Below are 21043 nucleotides of genomic sequence, written 5' to 3' on the forward strand. Positions count from 1 at the left end.
GCCATACGTTCGCCGCACCGCAGGGACCGCAGGGATCAGAAACCTAAAAATTGCCCAAAATCTGTATTTTTTAGTTTTTTTTTAACCCCCCTGCACCCCTGAATTAATTTATGTGGCGGGGTGCAGTGGGGCGGTTTGTGAGCAGTGCGGGGCGGTGCGGCAGTTGCGGGAGGCGGGCGGTGCGGCAGGCGGGATCGCGATCCCCCGCCCGCCTCCCATTATAATCATCGTTGGCGTCTAGTGGGTTATACCAGGGTGCCAGCACATTGCTGGCACCCTGGTATAAACGGCTGACATCGGTGATGCGATGTCAGCCGTTTAACCCTTTCCATACCGCGGTCCGTACGGACCGCGGTATGGAAAAGGTTAACAGCTCAGAGAGCTCCCTCCCTCTCCCATCGGAGGGCTGCTGTACCTTTGCAGCCCCCCGATGGAGAGGGAGAGAGCCCCCAGACAGCCCCCCAATAGCCCCGTCCTTACCCTTCCCCGTCTGCGCAGTTCTGACCATAACTGAGCAGACGGGGAAGGTTCCCATGGCAACAGGACGCCTTCTCAGGCGTCCTGCTGTCCATGGTGCTGAACAGATCTATGCTGAGAGCATAGATCTGTTCAGTGTAAGTAAAATATAGTACAGTGCAATATATATTGTACTGTACTGTATTATACAGACATCAGACCCACTGGATCTTCAAGAACCAAGTGGGTCTGGGTCAAAAAAAAGTGAAAAAAGTGAAAAAAAAGTAAAAATCAAAAAACACATTTATCACTGATTAAACATGAGAAAAATAAAATTCCCTACACATGTTTGGTATTGCCGCGTCCGTAACGACCTGATCTATAAAACGGTCCTGTTACTTTACCCGAACGGTGAACGCCATAAAAAAAAAAAAAAAAAAATATGATGAAATTGAAATTTTGCCCACCTTACTTCCCCAAAAAAGGTAATAAAAGTGATTAAAAAAAGTCGCATGTACGCCAAAATTGTAATAATCAAACCGTCATCTCATCCCGCAAAAAATGAGACCCTACTTAAGATAATCGATAACTGAAAAAACTATGGCTCTTAGGCCTCATGCACACGACAGTATTGCTTTTTCAGTGTTTTGCGGTCCGTTTTTTACGGATCCGTTGTTCCGTTTTTTGTTTCCGTTGTGTTTCCGTTTCCTTTCCGTTTTTCCGTTCCGTTTTTCCGTATGCCATATACAGTATACAGTAATTACATAGAAAAAATTGGGCTGGGCATAACATTTTCAATAGATGGTTCAGGAAAAAACGGAACGGAAACGGAAGACATACGGATGCATTTCCGTATGTGTTCCGTTTTTTTTGCGGACCCATTGACTTGAATGGAGCCAAGCACCGTGATTTGCGGACAAGTATAGGACATATTCTATCTTTTCACGGCACGGAAATACTGAAATACTGAAACGGAATGCACACTGAGACACTTCAGTATTTTTTGCTGAACCATTGAAATGAATGGTTCAGTATATGTTCCGTATACTGAGCTAAAAAAACGTCCAGTATACTGAACGCAAAATACTGTCGTGTGCATGAGCCCTTAGACTATGGAAACACTAAAACATCATTTTTTTTGTTTCAAAAATGAAATCATTGTGTAAAACTTATATAAAAAAAAAAAGTATACATATTAGGTATTGCCGCGTCCGTATCGACCGGCTCTATAAAAATATCACATGACCTAACCCCTCAGGTGACCACCGTAAAAAAAAAAAAAAAAAAACGGTGTAGAAAAAGCAATTTTTTGTCATCTTACGTCACAAAAAGTGTAATAGCAAGCGATCAAAAAGTCATATGCACCCCAACATAGTGCCAATCAAATCGTCATCTCATCTCGCAAAAAATGAGACCCTACTTAAGATAATCGCCCCAAAACTGTAAAAACTATGGCTCTTAGACAATGGAGAAACTAAAAAAATTTTTGTTTTAAAAATGAAATCATTGTGTAAAACTTACATAAATAAAAAAAATGTATACATATTAGGTATCGCCGCGTCCGTGACAACCTGCTCTATAAAATTACCACATGATCTAACCTGTCAGATGAATGTTGTAAATAACAATAAAAAAAGCGATGCCAAAAAAGCTATTTCTTGTTACCTTGCCGCACAAAAAGTGTAATATAGAGCAACCAAAAATCATATGTACCCTAAACTAGTACCAACAAAACTGCCACCCTATCCCGTAGTTTCTAAAATGGGGTCACTTTTTTGGAGTTTCTACTCTAGGGGTGCATCAGGGGGGCTTCAAATGGGACATGGTGTCAAAAAACCAGTCCAGCAAAACCTGCCTTCCAAAAACCATATGGCGCACCTTTCACTCTACGCCCCGCTGTGTGGCCGTACAGTAGTTTACGACCACATATAGGGTGTTTCTGTAAACGGCAGAGTCAGGGCAATAAAGATACAGTCTTGTTTGGCTGTTAACCCTTGCTTTGTTAGTGGAAAAAATTGGTTAAAATAGAAAATTAGGCAAAAAAATTAAATTCTCAAATTTCATCCCCATTTGCCAATAACTCTTGTGCAACACCTAAAGGGTTAACGAAGTTTGTAAAATCAGTTTTGAATACCTTGAGGGGTGTACTTTCTTAAATGGGGTCACTTTTAGGGAGTTTCTACTCTAGGGGTGCATCAGGGGGGCTTCAAATGGCACATGGTGTAAATAAACCACTCCAGCAAAACCTGCCTTCCAAAAACCATACGGCGCACCTTTCACTCTACGCCCCGCTGTGTGGCCGTACAGTAGTTTACTTTTAGGGAGTTTCTACTCTAGGGGTGCATCAGGGGGGCTTCAAATGGCACATGGTGTAAATAAACCACTCCAGCAAAACCTGCCTTCCAAAAACCATACGGCGCACCTTTCACTCTACGCCCCGCTGTGTGGCCGTACAGTAGTTTACGGCCACATATGGGGTGTTTCTGTAAACGGCAGAGTCAGGGCAATAAAGATACAGTCTTGTTTGGATGTTAACCCTTGCTTTGTTAGTGGAAAAAATTGGTTAAAATGGAAAATTAGGCAAAAAAATGAAATTCTCAAATTTCATCCCCATTTGCCAATAACTCTTGTGCAACACCTAAAGGGTTAACAAAGTTTGTAAAATCAGTTTTGAATACCTTGAGGGGTGTAGTTTATAGAATAGGGTCATTTTTGGGTGGTTTCTATTATGTAAGCCTCGCAAAGTGACTTCAGACCTGTAGTGGTCCCTAAAAATTGGATTTCTGAAAAATTTCAAGATTTGCTTCTAAACTTCTAAGCCTTGTAACATCCCCAAAAAATAAAATATCATTCCCAAAATAATTCAAACATGAAGTACACATATGGGGAAAGTCATCACAATTTTTGGGGGTATTACTATGTATTACAGAAGTAGAGAAACTGAAACTTAGAAATTTGCTAATTTTTCCAAATTTGGGGTAAATTTGGTATTTTTTTATGCAAAAAAATTTATTTTGGGACTTTATTTTTCCAGTGTCATGAAGTACAATATGTGACGAAAAAAAAATCTCAGAACGGCCTGGATAAGTCAAAGCGTTTTAACGTTATCAGCACTTAAAGTGACACTGGTCAGATTTGCAAAAAATGACCTGGTCCTTAAAGTGAAATAAGGCTGTGTCTTGAAGGGGTTAAATGAAATCAATCTGTGAAAGTACAGTGCCTCTTTAACTCTGCAGAGTTTGCCGCAAAGGAACCTTTGGCTCCATGCCTTCCTAGCATATCCTCACCCTCTTAACACCTTGAGTACCACCACCCTACATGTATTGCGGAAGTGAGTGTTTTAAATATGGTGCAAACAGCAAAAACCTAGGACTAATCTCTGCGACCCTGCAATCACATACATTTAACCCTGTAGATGCCATGGTCCGGCTCCCATGCGACAATCAGGGGAGCCGTTCCTTCTCTCTGATGCGCTGTGTCTCTCTAAAGAAGCCCAGCGTATCAGAGCTGCAGTACCTATGGAGGCCTATTAAACTACAGTCTAAGCTAAAATAAATCTGAAAAAATCAGAATATAAAAAGTTAAATCACCCTCCCTTTCTTCAGAATTAAAATAAAGATGAATAAAAAACATAATGATCATGGGCATCACCGTGTCCCAAAACCCCTGTACCATAAGGGGAATGATGCCAATTTGCCTTTTTTTTATCACTTCACTTATCCAAAATGGTATCAATAAAAACTACAGTGTCCCGCAAAAAATGAACCCCTACAATGCTCTGTAGACATAACTATAAAAAAGTTATGGGGGGGGGGGGGGGTCAGAATATGGTGATGAAAAGCAAAAAACTTTTTTCAAAGTTTTTATTTTTTGAAGTATTAAAACACAAGAAAAACTATATAAATGTGGTTTCATTAAATTTATACTGACCCGGAGAATGAAGGGCACAGGTCAGTTTTACTGCATAGCGAACCACCTAGAGACAAAATCTGCTTCCCACTACCATATTATATGATGGCATTAGAAAGTGCAACTTGTCCCACAAAAAACAAAGCCCTCGTACTGCTATGTGAACACAAAAATAAAAAAAAGTTATGGTTTCAGGAAGACAGGGAATAAAAATTAAAACTCCAAAACCTCTGGTATTAATAATGATGTGTCTGCTATGCAGCTTAGTGCCCTCCAAATACTGCATTGTGAACCAACTTTTTACAGTGGCTCAAGCTGGTGCTGGATGATAAATTTGGTGCATATGACTAGACACTTTTGTTTAACTTTATATCAAGTATTGGCTTACGGTACTTTGCAACAGATTTTTACATCAGAAATGTGGTGCAATTTTGTCCCAAAATTACACACAAGACAATGTTGTTTCCCAAAAAAATCATGTCACTTTTTCCATTAAGCATCAACATTTGTTTCAGCTTACAAGGTCTAGGTGGACTCACATTTGTAAATTTGAACCAGTGCCTCACAGTAAATAGTGCCATACACATAGGGGCATTGGGCATTTTTGAAGTCATTTTTGATTGAGTCTGCTTTCAAAAGTAGCGAGACCTGTGTAAAATCACAAAGTTGTAGAAATGGCAGGCTGAGACTTACTATTAAAGCAGAAAACAGGCATGCAGAGCTTCCTATGCCCCCCCCCATGGTATCATTCAGTAAATAACACAATATAGAGTAGACATATAGGGCCATAACAAAGCAACCCATACAAATAGTACCATCCTATGTGAATCTGTGCCATATAGAGATTGCCCCAATTATGACCAGATTACAATACTTACCTAAGCTCAGTGCCATGCAATGCTTAAAAACTATGGGGGAGATTGATCAAACTGGTGTGAAGTAGAACTGGCATAGTCGCCCATAGCAGCCAATCAGATTCCACCTTTCATATTTCAAAAGAGCTGTGAAAAATGAAAGGTGGAATCTGATTGGTTGCTATGGACAACTATGGCTACTTTCACACTGGCGTTTTGGCTTTCCGTTTGTGAGATCCGTTCAGGGCTCTCACAAGCGGTCCAAAATGGATCAGTTTTGCCCTAATGCATTCTGAATGGAAAAGGATCCGCTCAGAATGCATCAGTTTGCCTCCGTTCCGTCTCCATTCCACTTTGGAGGCAGACACCAAAACACTGCTTGCAGCGTTTTGGTGTCCGTCTGACGAAACTGAGCCAAACGTCCGTGACGTCCTGACACACAATGTAAGTCAATGGGGACGGATCCGTTTTCTATGACACAATCTGGCACAATAGAAAACAGATCCGTCCTCCATTGACTTTCAATGGTGCTTAAGACGGATGCGTTTTGGCAATGTTAAAGATAATACAAACGGATCTGTTCTGAACCTCCCAATCATGTGCCAGTAACAAGTACCCCCATAGATGCCCCCAATCATGTGCCAGTAACAAGTACTCTCATAGATGCCCCCCAATCATGTGCCAGTAACAAGTGCCCCCATAGATGCCTCCCCAATCATGTGCCAGTAACAAGTGCCCCATAGATGCCTCCCCAATCATGTGCCAGTAACAAGTGCCCCCATAGATGTCTCTCCAATCATGTGCCAGTAACAAGTACCCCCATAGATGCCCCCCAATCATGTGCCAGTAACAAATGCCCCCATAGATGCCTCCCCAATCATGTGCCAGTAACAAGTGCCGCCATAGATGCCTAACCAATCATGTGCCAGTAACAAGTACCCCCATAGATGCCTCCCCAATCATGTGCCAGTAACAAGTGCCCCCATAGATGTCTCTCCAATCATGTGCCAGTAACAAGTACCCCCATAGATGCCCCCCAATCATGCGCCAGTAACAAGTGCCCCCATAGATGCCTCCCCAATCATGTGCCAGTAACATGTGCCCCCATATCATGTGCTTAGGCCTCTTGCACACAAATGGTTTTTTTTTCTGTTTCCATTCTGTTTTTTTTTGTGTACCGTTTGCGGAACAATTCACTTCAATGGGTCCGCAAAAACAACGGAAGGTACTCAGCATGCATTGCGTTTCTGTATTTCCGTTCCAAGATAGAACATGTCCTATTATTGCCCGCAAATCACGTTCTGTGGCTCCATTCAAGTCCATGGTTCCGCAAAAAAAACGTTTTTGCAGAACCATCTATTGAAAATGTTATGCCCAACCCAATTATGTACTAACTGTTTAAACATTATTGTATGCTTCCAGGTTCCAATCCTCAAAAAACAGATAACAAAGGGAAACCCTAACGGATTTCCGGAACGGAAACACTACTGAAACAAAAACCCGGAAAAATTGATCTGTTAAAAACGGACCTCAGAATACTGAAAAAGCCATACGATCGTGTGGAAGAGGACTTACTTTGTAGTGATCACAAGGTAAAGGGGTTGTCCCACGAAAAACATTCTAGTTTTCAAGCCTGCACCTGGATCTGAATGCTTTTAGAATTGCATGTAATTAAAAATGTATTATCACTACTGAATTATTCAATAAAATGTATGTGTATAGTGCCACTTATTTTCTTATTTCTTTGTCCTGCTCACTGAGAAGGCCGCACATGCTCAGTTTCATCCTTTACTGCCTCCTGAGCTGTGATAGGGAGAGCATGGACACGCCCCCTGAGCTGCAGCAGAAAAGACACTCCCCCTGAGCTTTCAGCTTGATATAAATCTATCAGAGCAATGAATGGGGAGATCTCTGGACCCATGGGAGGTACAGGGCTGGTTCTAGCTGTGTTAGAAAGGTATTGTCATGTACTATATGATAACTCATTTTATTTTTTTAGCTTAATCATGGGATAACCCCTTTAAGTCAAGATTTCTTTTTTAATTAATGTCTGAAGCTTTACTCTGATTTGTGCACTGTGGTAGCTAGAATTTACATTCTCTTTTCTAGAGAAAAAGTACTTTTAATCCATATCCAAATGAGAAGCTAAGTGCACTGAGGGCGTACTCAAGCCACTCTGCAACTTTTCTCCAGCCGCCTAATTGATTGACAGGGTCAGATTACTGCATAGCCATCTCCCCTGGCCATACGAATTAAGGAAAGGGGCTGTCAGGAAAAGAAGGAGCAGGAACATGGGTGCACAGAGCATCTTGGGCCCGCTTCCCAATGCACTTAAAAGGTACTTTAGAGAGACTTTTGATATGTCATAGTGACCTATTAAAGGGGTTATTCTGGAAAATATAATGATGCCATATTCTCAGGATAGGTCATCATTATCACATCAGTGGGGCTTCAAGTCCCAGCATCCCAATCTGATCAGCTCTTTAAGGGTACGGCTGCCCTTACGGAAGCCCTGATGAGAGATACAGGCTCCTGGCAACTTCCCAAGCACAGCGCTGTACATCATATAGTGGCAGTACTTGGTATTGCAGCTCAGCCCTATTGACTTGAATGGGGCTGAGGTGCAACTATGCCACGGGACCCATGTACAGTGATGTCACTGGCCTAGAGAAGAGGCTGCAGCGCTCAAGGCCTCTTCTAACAGCTGATCGATGAGGGTCCCAGTTGATGCACGTCTGCAGATCTGATACTGATGACCTATCCTGAGGATAAGTAATAAATATCTTTTCCTGAATAAGCCCTTTTAAATGTTTTGATTGGTAGGGGTCCAAGGGCTGAAACCCCCACCAATAACCAGGAGGAGGAGAAAGAAGCACTCACACAGAAAGCTGTGTCTCCTCACTGCAGGAGACAGACTCAAATACTTTCTATTGAGCTTATCTTCAGCAGCGAGGATACAGAGAACGCTCTGTGTAGTCGCTTTCTCCTTGTTTTACTGATCAGTAGGGGTCTCAGTTAGAGATGAGCGAATTTCCGCTTATGAAATTCGTTCACACTTAGTTTTTTGGTTAAAGGTTTATTGCGTTATGGATTCCGTTACCACAGACCATAACGCAATTCTATGACGGAATGCCTTTAGAGGCATTCCGTTATTCATTCTGTCCTAATAGAAGTCTATGGGCTGCCTAATGGATCCGTCCAGTTTCCGTTATGCAGGGGAGTCCTCTCCCCTTACTGACCAACCATTTTTCTTCCTTTTTTCATTGTTGCCTTCCAAGAGCTATAACTTTTTTTATTTTCCCATCTAGGTAGCTGTATGAGGGCTTGTTTTTTTATGGGACAAGTTGCAGTTTTTATTGGTGTCATTTTGGGGTACATATAACTTTCTGATTAACTTTTATTAACTCTTTCTGGGAGGGAGATAGGGGAAAAAACTGTATAACAATATAAAAAGAGATTTATATTGACGGAACTCTATGCCAGAAAAGAAAAACGCAAGTGTTAAAGTACTCTTACATGCAAAGCAAGATATTTCAAGCCCTTATTTGTTATAATTTGGATGATTATGGCTTATAGCTTATGAAAACCCCAAATTCACAATCTTCGAAAATTAGAATATTGTGAAAAGGTTCAATATTCTCGACTCCATGTCACACTCTAGTCAGCTAATTAATCCATTAAAACTGCAAAGGGTTCCTGAGCCTTTAAGTTGTGTCTCAGTTTAGTTCAGTAGGAATCACAATCATGGGAAAGACTGCTGACCTGACAGTTGTGCAGAAAACCATCATTGACACCCTCCATAAGGAGGGAAAGCATCAAAAGGTAATTGCAAAAGAAGTTGGATTTTCCCAAAGTGCTATATCAAAGCACATTAATAGAAAGTTATGTGGAAGGGGCAAGTGTGGAAGAAAAAAGGTGCTCAAGCAGCAGGGATGACCGCAGCCTGGAGAGGATTGTCAGGAAAAGGCCATTTAAAAATGTTGGGGACTTTCACAAGAAGTTGACTGAGGCTGAAGTTAGTGCATCAAGAGCCACGACACACAGACGGGTCCTGGACATGGGCTTTAAACTTTCATATTCTTCTTGTCAAGCCTCTCCTGAACAACAAACAACGTCTGAAGCGTCTTACCTGGGCTAAAGAAAAAAAAAAGAACTGGTCTGTTGCTCAGTGGTCCAAAGTCTTCTTTTCTGATGAGAGCAACTTTTGCATCTCATTTGGAAACCAAGGATCCAGAGTCTGGAGAGGCACACAATGCAAGATGCTTGAAGTCCAGTGTGAAGTTTCCACAGTATGTGTTGATTTGGTGAGCCATGTCATCTGCTGATAGTGGCCCACTGTGCTTCATTCATTAAGTCCAGAGTCAACGCAGCCCTTTTGCCATTTCAAGAAAGAAAGGGCAAAAGAAAGAAAAAATTGCCATATACGGTAATTATGTTGGAACATTTACTCTTAGGCTGGGTTCAGACCTGAGCGTTTTACAGCGCGTTCCTACGCGCTGTAAAACGCTCAACAAGGAGAAACCAATGCTTCTCTATCAGCATGGTTCTCACCTGGGCGTTTTACAGCACGTACAATCGCGCTGTAAAACGCCCGACGCCCCAAGAAGTACATGGGCTTCTTTGGGGTGTCTTGTCGCGCGTTACCGTACATAGACTTCCGGGGACGCGCGTCAATGGGCGTTCGCTTGTCTCTGTATGCGCGATTGCAGACGCCCGTACAATCTCGCATACAGAGCGCTCCATCGCGAATTCTCAGGTGTGAACCCAGCGTTATAACTCTGATTTGCTATTCCTTTATTATTCCTACTAAAAGTTAAGAATGACTTTATAGTAGTTTGCAATGAAGGTCATAATGGATGTTCCCAGTTGGGTGTGTGTCCCTGCTCAGTATGACACCGGCAACAGTGATTGGATATTGTCAGACTGTGCAGGGACACATTCACAACTGGTATCACCTGAACGACATTTATTGCAGACTGCTGACAATTTATTCACAAACTTTGAGTAGGAATAAATCAAAGAATGGCACAATTTACCGTTATAAAAATAGATGTGCAGAATTGTTATTACATGGGGCAAGTAGTTACTAAAACAGACTTTTCCGGAGCTGCGACAGGTCCTCTTTAAAAGAAAAGAGAATCTGCCATACTTGAGAGCGCGATATGATAGAGGGAGAGATGCTGAGATCGGTGATATATAGGTTTATATGAGTTGCAGCAGGATTGCTCAGTAAAACGAGTAAATCTTAACAGGACTCCTAGGAGAGACCTGAGAGGTTCCATTTAAATGAAGCAATGAGAATGGGGAATACCTTAGCCACTTCTTTAGGATTTATGGAATTATTTAGGAGAGTCCCGTTGGCCTTTCAGTTCTATAGTTTGAGGTTGTGACATTGTCTCCAAGAACCTACAGTATGTTTTTATTCTATTAGTTACCAGGTGTTCATTTAATGGGAAGCCTCACAAATAAAAGGGACACATTTAATTTCTGCAGTTTCTCACACACAGTAATAGCACCACACAGGATGTGCAAATAAATTTAGTAATCAGCAACTGTAAATGGTTTTAACAGCTAAAAGAGATTTTTACAGTGTATAACAGGCATGCTTGGTATATATTACTTTCTTTACATACAAGGGAAAATGTAATGTCAAAAGAAGCACAGCTTTAAATGGAGAAAATGGATAGTTAATACTACAGTATAAATATTCACAGTATAATTTTGAGCACGGTTAGTGTAAAAAAAAAGAGAATTAAAAACCAATGCAGAAGAAAAGTATATGTGATGAGGGAAGGCATGTTATTATAACATTGTATTCATGTCAGTTGTCCAGAAGGCCACACACATCGACAATTGGGCCATAGAGAGAGCCGCTACTGAAGAGCTTCTTATTGCTGAAAATCAATTATGATATGTTCACACATGGCAGATTAGTGGCAGCAACCTCGGTGACTATCCAATTTCTGTAAACGAGGCATGCCCACCCTTATAAGATCCTGTTCTCATACATGTTGAAAGCAGGAGAATCAGCTCCCACCACAAGGAATTAAGAAGAAAGTCAAAAGATTTATAGTGAGATGAACAATGACACCTTAAAGGGAAACTGTTAAGTTGTACATGCAGTCCTGTCTGCAGGCAGCATGTTACAGAGAAGATAAGCAGACTGATAAATATATTTGTGTTGAAAAAATAAATAAAAATAAATCAGATTACCATATTTTAATGATTCAACCCCCTCTTTCTATGCTTAGGAGTCCAGTGGGCGGTCTTATCAGTAACTGAAAGCCTCTCCTGTATGACTGTACATAGAGATAGCGGTCAATCACTGAACAGGAACACCCACTGGACTCCTAAGTGTAGAAAGAAAGTGCAGAGGTTTAAATGAATGAAATACAAGATAAACTAAATATTTTCTATATATATATCTCAATCTGCTCAGCTCCTTTTGCCTTTTGCTCAATAGCATGCAGCCTACAGAGTGGACATGTTCAACAAGACAGGTTCCCCGTCCAACACCATTTTACTGTTTTAGATCATCTCATCAATGTATATAAAAATTTGAATAACTCTTTGAATACATGGCATTACTTATATGCACTGACTATCTGGAGCTTCATTCACAATTCTGCGGTCTTCAGAGCTGAAACCTCTCCCTGCTGATTCCAAGTCTGATTTGCAACAGTAATCTGATGTAAGAAAAGCTACCCCACTGCATTCTAGGAACCCAGCTCAGGGATATGCGTTAGGCCAAACATGTGGACTATTTCCAGTGACAACCGGCAAAACTGTGTAACTTCCGGTAAGTACAAGATCAGAAATGCAATGCCATTCACTAAGATACTCAACCTTTTATATGAATTATTTCTAGATATAAATTGTGTTCAATGTCGGACATACCCTTTCCAGGAAATCTCAGATATTTGATGCAATCATAATACTACTTATCCTTCCTAACATTACTCAGTATACAGGAAATATAGATCCTTTATTTGCCTGAATTGCATATAGCATGAAGTACAATTCTCTGGAAAACAGATAAACAAAATGAAAAATCCCAAAGGCGCAATATAAAACTCGAGGAGCTTGTGATGGTTTCTTCTACAAAATGTTGGAAGGATTTAAAACAGGAGTGGACTGTTGTGGCCAGAAACCTCTGTGGCTTTTTACAGCTCATCCCGGATCCTTTTGTCCGTAGTTTTGATGTTTAAGTCCAGGTTGTCCACCTTTCCTGTCAAGCGGCCAATTATATCATCCTGGTCATCAATCTCAGACTGCAATCCGAGAGCTAGATTTTTCAGCCGACCCAAGCCTAGAGACATGTCATCTGTAAAATAAACCAGAGTTTAAAGCGACCATTTATTATTCTTTACGGTAAGAGCAGTGAGAATATGGAACTCTCTGCCTGAGGAGGTGGTGATGGTGAGTACAATAAAGGAATTCAAGAGGGCCATGGACGTATTTCTGGAGCTTAATAATATTACAGGCTATAGCTACTAGAGAGGGGTCTTCCTCTGGATCAACTTGCGGGATAACAGGCCGAACTGGATGGACAAATGTCTTTTTTCGGCTTTATGTACTATGTTACTATTAGGAAGTAGCTGGTAATACTCTCCAACTTAAGTGCCCCCACTTTGGACTAGTCTACTTTTCAGTCTTGTTAAAAAAAAAAATCCAGCTTGGTGACCCCACTATAGCGGTCATAAGTCCATATTGCAAGGGGCCAGAAAGTAGAGACTGGCAAGGGACCTGGGAAGTATTGAAATCGGAGGACCAGCGAGGCGATCATAACTTATATCTTATTTTACTACATTGTAGGCTGATTGCTAATCCCAGTTAGCTGGCAAACACTGTTTAATTATACATTGTTTTACATAATTTCACAAAGGCAAACCAGGAGGGTAAGGCTATGTTCATATATGCACTGAAAGCACTTTTCTAAATTCTGTCTTATTTGTAGGGAAAAATGGTATTATTTTTCCAGCCAAACAGAGGCTTCTTTCACACTGGCGTTAGGATTGTCCGGCAGGCTGTTCCCCTGCCAGATCCGTATAACGTTTGCACACGTGTGCTGCAAGAAGTCTGCCCTGGCCCCATTCACTGGGGACAGGTCGGAGATGCGGCCACAGCACAGCAAACTTGTCGAGAGGTGGCCGGACAAAAACCACAGCGTGCACAGGGGAGGTGTTATCTTCTTAAAATAACCTGAAACCATGAAAATGCAGTCCAATCTGCAGGCTGCATGTTATAGAGCTGACAGATTGATATATAGTGTTGTAGGAAAACATTAGTAAGACTTGTAAATTTAAATTAAATACATTTAAATCTTTGCTATTTCTGACTACAGTTGTACATGTGCAGGTGTTATCAGTTATTGATAGTATTCGCTGTGTAAGTGTGTACACAAAGATAGCTGTCAGTCACTGATAGCTGTACACAGGGGAGGTGTTATCAGTGATCGCATTCTCTGTGAAAGTGTGTATACATAGATAGCTGTCAGTTAACGATAGCTGTACATGAGGAAGGTGTTATCAGTGAATGATAGTATCCTCTTTGTAAATGTGTATACATAGATAGCTGTCAGTCACTGATAGTTGTACACAGGGGAGGTGATATCGGTGATTGATAGCATTCTATGTGTAAGTGTGTATACAGAGATAGCTGTCACTCACTGATAGCTGTACACGGGGATGATCTTAAAGGGACACTGACAGGCCCAATAACCATAATTAGCTGTACATATGCATGCACAGGTCTTCTAATGTGCATTAAAAACATATAAGTATCCCCCCTGTCCACATTATGAATACAGTAAACTCACGTTTTATAACCTGAAGTAATCGCTTTTCTTTCTGCCCAAGGGGCGGGGTTTCAGCTCCACTTGCGCCCAGCCAGCATTAGCCCAACTGCCGTTTTGAAGCGCCGCTCAGCTCATCAATATTCACTTCGCTGGGCGGCTTCTGCTGTCCCCGACCTTCCGAGATCCGGCGCATGCCCAATAGAAAGATATGGGCATCAGACTCGCTTTCAGCTTCTGCCCATGCGCCCGGCACCCATAGCTTTCTATTGGGCATGCGCCGGATCTCGGAAGGTCGGGGACAGCAGAAGCCGTCCAGCGAAAAGTGAATATTGATGAGCTGGGCGGCGCTTCAAAACGGCGGTTGGGCTGATGCTGGCTGGGCGCAAGTGGAGCTGAGACCCCGCCCCTTGGGCAGAAAGAACAGCGATTAGTTCAGGTTATAAAACATGAATTTACTGTATTCATAATGTGGACAGGGGTTATACTTATATGTTTTTAATGCACATTAGAAGACCTGTGCATGGATATGTACAGCTAATTATGGTTATTGGGCCTGTCAGTGTCCCTTTAAGTTCATAAAAAGCAAAGGCTTAAATGTATAAATGACTAGTTTTACTGAATATAAAATAGTTATAAAACTATATATCAATCTGCTCAGCTCATCCTGCTTTACAAGATGTTGACTGCATGCAATTTCATGGTGATAGGCTCGCTTAAAGTACAGTTACAGGAGTAAGGACAATGCCAATAATTTTACGTATGTATATCTTTCATGATCAGTTAGAAAAACATGGTTACCCAAATTATTGTCCATTTTCTGGTGGTAGCCTCTCAGAGCTGGATGTTTTTGTTGATACTCAGAGCTGGTTGCACCTAAACCTCTGTTAGTATCTAGAAAAAAAAAAAAGGAACAAGTACATGAGTATACCATGCAAATAAAACTTTACAATACAATCATCTACTTTATTCCATGATAGATAAACTGGGAGCTGGTTTGTATATAAGTGAACAGTGCACACAGTTGTCAGAATGCAAGCTCCATGTTAGCACTTAAGTCACAAAGATCACAAGGAAACGATAGAACAAATGCAATAACCCAATTCTTCCAAAAATAGGCTCAAACTCCTTTCAGATTCCGAACTGTGGGCTTTCTTCATTGAAAACTACATTTAAAGTGTGCAGATGTAGTTTCTGATCATGTGGGCTCCATTTTGGATCTGGTCATATTAAACTTCATTTTGTTTCTGTTAGAGCCAATGCGGCCTGTGAATGATCTAAAGATTTGTTTAGTGTGAATATATTTTCAAGGTTGATTGGGATTCTGATTCATTGCTAATCTGGAATGCCAACAGATGAACAAGAGGTACACAAGTGACCCTTTAGGCTACTTTCACACTAGCGTTCGGGCGGATCCGTTCTGAACGGATCCGCTCATAATAATGCAGACGGAGGCTCCGTTCAGAACGGATCCGTCTGCATTATTTTTAGCATAGAACAGCTAAGTGTGAAAATAGCCTAGTACGGATCCGTCCAGACTTTCAATGTAAAGTCAATGGGGGACGGATCCGCTTGAAGATTGAGCCACATTGTGGCATCTTCAAACGGATCCGTCCCCATTGACTTACATTGAAAGTCTGGACGGATCCGCACGGATCCGCACGCCTCCGCACGGCCAGGCGGACACCCGAACGCTGCAAGCAGCGTTCAGCTGTCCGCCTGTCCGTGCGGAGGCGAGCGGAGCGGAGGCTGAACGCCGCCAGACTGATGCAGTCTGAGCGGATCCGCGTCCATTCAGACTGCATCAGGGCTGGACGGCTGCGTTCGGGTCCGCTCGTGAGCTCCTTCAAACGGAGCTCACGAGCGGAAACCCGAACGCTAGTGTGAAAGTAGCCTTATACTGCGCATGTCCTGGCTACATTCCACTAGGGAGTGGAGTTCTTTGTTCAATCTGTCTAAAGCTGTACCCCTTTAGGGAAAAGGTCAAAGCTCATCCTACAGGTCGTGTTTTTTCCTCAATGAAACAGGGCTTCCCAGCTGATGTGCCGCTGTCAGATGATGTCAACTCACAATGACGTCAATAACTTCATTCTGGATGTAGTCAGGACTCCAGTTGAAGTGTTGATGTCATTGTGTATTATGTTCTATCCTTTGTATATAGATAAGTGCAAAAGAAGGATGTTATATCGCCATATGTACTGTATATACTATTGTTATTATATTTAATAAAATCATACTATTAACATTCAATTAAAGTGTAGTTGTAGTTTCAGTTAAGAGTCTATTTAAGGAGCATCCAATCCTGAAGTCTTGCTCTTAGGTCATCAATATTAGACTCCCGTCACCCCTGCCGATCAACTGGTTGAAGAGAAGGCCACGTTCCGTGTGAGCGCAGCTTTCCCTTCATCATTTACTTGCTCGCCGTCGACTTCACAGTGGTGAGCAGGTGTAATTACAAGCCGTATGATTTACTTCAATGGGATGACTCCTTTCTATTCAAGTGTATAGGAAGGAGCAGTCCTTTTGAAGTGAATGGGAAGGCTTGCAATTACACTTGCTCACCGCTGTGATGTCGAAAGTGAGCAGGTAAAGAATGAAGGCAAAGCAGCTCTTCTTTTCAACCAGCTGATTGGCAGGGGTGCCGGGTGTCAGACCCCTGCCGAACTGATATTGATGACCTATCCTGAGGATAGAACAACACATAGTGCAACAGCACTCTACAAACCAAATAAAGTACAAAGACATATTACATTGCAAATGCTATGCTAATAAATTAGAGATGCTTGGCAAATATATTTTGTACAAAAATATTTGAGCCCGTCTGCCGCATGTCAAGGCAATCTCTATAAGATTGGAACCTAACACTAAAGTTCACCTGTTATGTGCCATGACAGCGACCATGAAGTTCAGGAGGTGTAGGTTCCACATGCATGCTGGCCCCTTTTGGTTAATATCTTTGTGGTGCCAAAATGGCCTCCATTGAATCCAGGGACTACAAGTACCAACATGCATGCCGAGCAAACTATATGCGCATGATAATTAAAATCAGCATGTGAGGCAAAACAGGCTACAGGAGTGCACGACCAAAAAGGAGTCAGCCACGTCTCCCATATAAACTACAAAGGAAAAGGGGATAGGTCATCAATAGAATCTCAGAAAACCCCTATAATGTTAGATCTAATTTCATAGGAAGCAGATTAACTCTCAGCATGTTTCTGCAGTATGGGAAGACACCAAAGAATGAAGAGAAAACCCATGCTAACACAGTGAGAACATAGAAATGCAGACATTCCTCTGGTCTACTAAGGTTACTTTCACACTCACGTTTGGTGCGGATCCGTCTTGGATCTGTACAGACGGATCCGCACTGATATTACAATCGCATGCATCCCTTTGTATTATCTTTAACATTGTCAAAACTGATCCGTCTTGAACACCATTGAAAGTCAATGTGGGACGGATCAGTTTTCTATTGTGCCAAATTGTGTCAGTGAAAATTGTCAGTGAAACGTTTGCCTCCAGAGCGGAATTGAGGCAGAACGGAGGCAAACTGATGCATTCTGAGCGGATCCTTTTCCATTCAGAATGCATTAGGGCAAAACTGATCCGTTTTGGACCGCTTGTGAGAGCCCTGAACGGATCTCACAAACGGAAACCACTGATAATACAACCGCATGCATCCGTTCAGAACGGATCCGTTTGTATTATCTTTAACAATGCCAAAACGGATCTGTCTTGAACACCATTGAAAGTCAATGGGAGGACGGATCCGTTTTCTATTGTGCCAGATTGTCAGTGAAAATGGATCCATCCCCATTGACTTACATTGTGTGTCAGATCGGATCCGTTTGCCTCCGCATCGTCAGGCGGACACCAAACCGCTGCAAGCAGCGGAACGGAGGCAAACTGATGCATTCTGAGCGGATCCTTATCCATTCAGAATGCATTAGGGCAAAACTGATCCATTTTGGACCGCTTGTGAGATCCCTGAACAGATTTCACAAACGGAAACCAAAACGCCAGTGTGAAAGTAGCCTAAGTCACCATGCTGAGAACAGGTAGATGTCTAACCCACGTAAGTCATCTGCTTGTGCCAGCTGCCTCAAGATATGATAATTTATCAAACTGTCCTTCTGGATCTTAAACTAACAAATGTGGAGTAAAGAAATGATATTATAGTGAAGGTATACATAGAGCCGTTCCCTCAACACTTGGCTCTTCACAAGATCGCCTTTGGTATCAGTGGAGGATAAAAACAGCTATCGAGCTATTTTAGTACAAAGATGTTCAAGGTTTAGTATAGTTTTACCTAGCTAGGGGAAAAATTTCAGCAATCCTGCATATTTTACCTTCAGCGAAATCAAACCCGGTTTAATGAGTAAACAGAGCTAAACCTGATGTAAGCAGTACGTACTGCAACACATAGGCCAGGGCTGTGATATAAAGACTTCATTACTTTTAACCTATGTGGAATGCAACCTTAGGGATAATGATTCTGTACAGCAAAGTCCACTGAAAACAATGCTTTCCAAATGGCTTTGGAAAAGTAGCAATCCAAAACTGACAGCCCTCACTACCAGTCTCCAGGTGCGACTGCTACCTCTGTGCACCCAATAGTTACACATATGATAAAAAGTTGAAAATGTCTAAAAGTCAATATCCTCTTCCACCAGATCCCCCCCCCCTTCCCATACCTTTCTGTGCATTCTAAGTGGACCCTCCTTCGCACCCCAAAGCATCTCCTCATGTTTGTTTACAGGCAGAAAGTCCTTGACCTGAAGCTTCTTATCCGGGTACCCACCAGGTCCATGATTCCAAGCCCAGTCTTCTTAGCTAGTGCTATTCCCACCCGACACGACACCCTCTCTGCTTCTGACAACCTCCCACTCCTTCCTGAAAGGGCCATCTTGAAAAACCCAGAGCCTAGCATTTACATTTTGTAACGCAGACACTGGCCATCACGTACAGTACAGTGACATCCCATAAGACGTCCCGCACACTACACAGTGCTGAACATTGCATGAGCTCTCCTTCCATGCCATCTCCCACAGAGGCATGTTAGCGGCGAAGTCCCGTTCAGTTTACAGTATTGACCAGCACATGTGCAAGGGCTCTTGTGCATGTGCTGTTCACAGATGTGCACTGAATGGGACCTTCCTCTGTCGAACTGGGTTGAGCTCTCCTCACATAGAAGGATGTCCCGTTCAATGCACAGCGCATGCGTAACTGAGCGCCAAGCCCCGCATTCCTCCTCTTCCCATTAACTCAAGTCAACGGTGAGGAGCCGTTGAAACCCCTTGCTCTGAAGAGAAGGCTGCAGGGATTGAACATGACGTCACTGGAAGGGAAGAAGCCTGCTTCACGTGGATCAGGAAAACGGCATTACATATGGAAAGCATGTCACTGCATAGTGTAAATGATGAGATAATCAGCCAGACTGGAGAACCCCTTTCATGACTACTTGAGGTCCTGGTTGCTTGGCCTACTGTTATTTTGCAGGACATATAGTCCAAAATATTACTCACCTAGAGTATCGCGCTTCAGCAGGTTCGGATGTGTGGCTTCATACTTGTCTTCTTGTTCTTTGCTTATTGACATGGCATCCTGTAATCTAAATGTATAGGATGATGAAAACATGTTATTATAAGTACCAAATATGTGGTCTTTTTCGATTTCTGCTACATTAATACTTGGAAACAAAAAGGCAGTACCAGGTCTAGGCACTGAATGTCTCATTTGACTAAATGGCCAGGCAGGACAAGGTGGTCTCATATAAAAGGGGTTCTACAGGATTAGGCGCAAATGGAAGCTTTCTTTTAGAAACCACACCATACATGTCCACGGATTGTGTCTGGTTTAGCAGCTGAGATCTAGAGAAGTGAATAGGGCTAAGCTGCAATACCACACTTACATAAGTTTTTTTTTTTTTATCCTATTCAACCCTATTTAAGGACCTTTAGAATTTGAGTGGCTGTGGATGTGGCCACAGTATCCCCATTGGCCAATTAGCTCACCTGAATCCAAAATTATGGCGCACTCGAGTAGCTAAAAGATGTCCTATATTAGACGGTTTTACTGTTTCCCTTTAAAGATCTAGTCACGTGGCGTATACACTGTGGATTTTCTGTAACGAATTTGCATGCAGAAAATCTGCAGCATATTACAGTATCAACAAATATCATCCACACGTGGTCAGAAAAACAAACAAACAGAAGTTGCACGTAGCTTGGCCAACGGTTCAGATTATAAATCCGCAACATGTCAATTTATGCTGTAAAATTCTGTCATGGATTTCACAATATAAGGGTGGAATCTGCTGCAAACAGAGTGTTTTTACGCCATATATTCCACAATTTAATCTGCACCATTTGGTGTGGATTTTGCTGCTGCTGATTTCTGCCACATACTCTACGGACCCGTCCTGAAAGGATGCATGCTAAAAGTCTTCTGCAGCAAGGGCAGCGTACTATAATTTAGGCAAGCTATAAGACGCCTGAATAACCTAGAGGTTTAATTGTATGAGGCTGTCCAGGATTTTGATATTGATGTCCTATCCTCAGGATAGACAATCAATATCGGATCAATTAGCAGTTTCAGAGTAGCTCAGGGAGTCAGCGCAAGAACTACACCGCTCTGACTGCAGCACTTCAATGACAGCAGCACTCTCGTTACCAGCTACTCCAACAACTGTCAGACCCCCGTCGATCTGATATCGACAGCCGATCCAGAGGATAAGCCATAACTATTGAAATTCTAGAAAAGTCTATGTAATGTGTATTTGATGACAGCTGATGAAAAAACTTTTCAGAATATTACATGGAGCACGGTAACCCTGCTATGTTTTTATAAGTCTCCAACATTCCTTTCCATGCCATAGGCTGCGGAAAAAATAGTGACATAGGCTGCGGAAAAAAAACTGGTTGCTTCTTTTATCACTGATGTCACTATTAAAGGGGTTATCAGATATCTAAAATATCCCCCCCAATGCTCGGGCCCTTTGTATGGATTATAGTTACCTGCTCCCCGGCAC

The 21043-nt window shown here is 42.1% G+C and overlaps 1 protein-coding gene across 1 annotated transcript in view; it reads right to left on the minus strand.

Moving 5' to 3' along the window:
- Positions 1 to 10742: 10742 nt before the first annotated feature.
- Positions 10743 to 21043, minus strand: part of SNAP29 (synaptosome associated protein 29) — a 28557-nt gene continuing 18256 nt past the window's right edge. The window contains exons 4-6 of the mRNA XM_044275548.1: positions 19539 to 19624; positions 14815 to 14907; positions 10743 to 12543 (exon numbers count right to left, since the gene is read on the minus strand). Of these exons, the coding sequence (XP_044131483.1) occupies positions 12383 to 12543; positions 14815 to 14907; positions 19539 to 19624 (340 nt within the window). The 3' untranslated portion in view covers positions 10743 to 12382. The remainder of the gene's footprint in view (positions 12544 to 14814; positions 14908 to 19538; positions 19625 to 21043) is intronic.

This window comes from Bufo gargarizans, chromosome 1 (assembly GCF_014858855.1).
Source record: "Bufo gargarizans isolate SCDJY-AF-19 chromosome 1, ASM1485885v1, whole genome shotgun sequence".
NCBI lineage: Eukaryota > Metazoa > Chordata > Amphibia > Anura > Bufonidae > Bufo > Bufo gargarizans.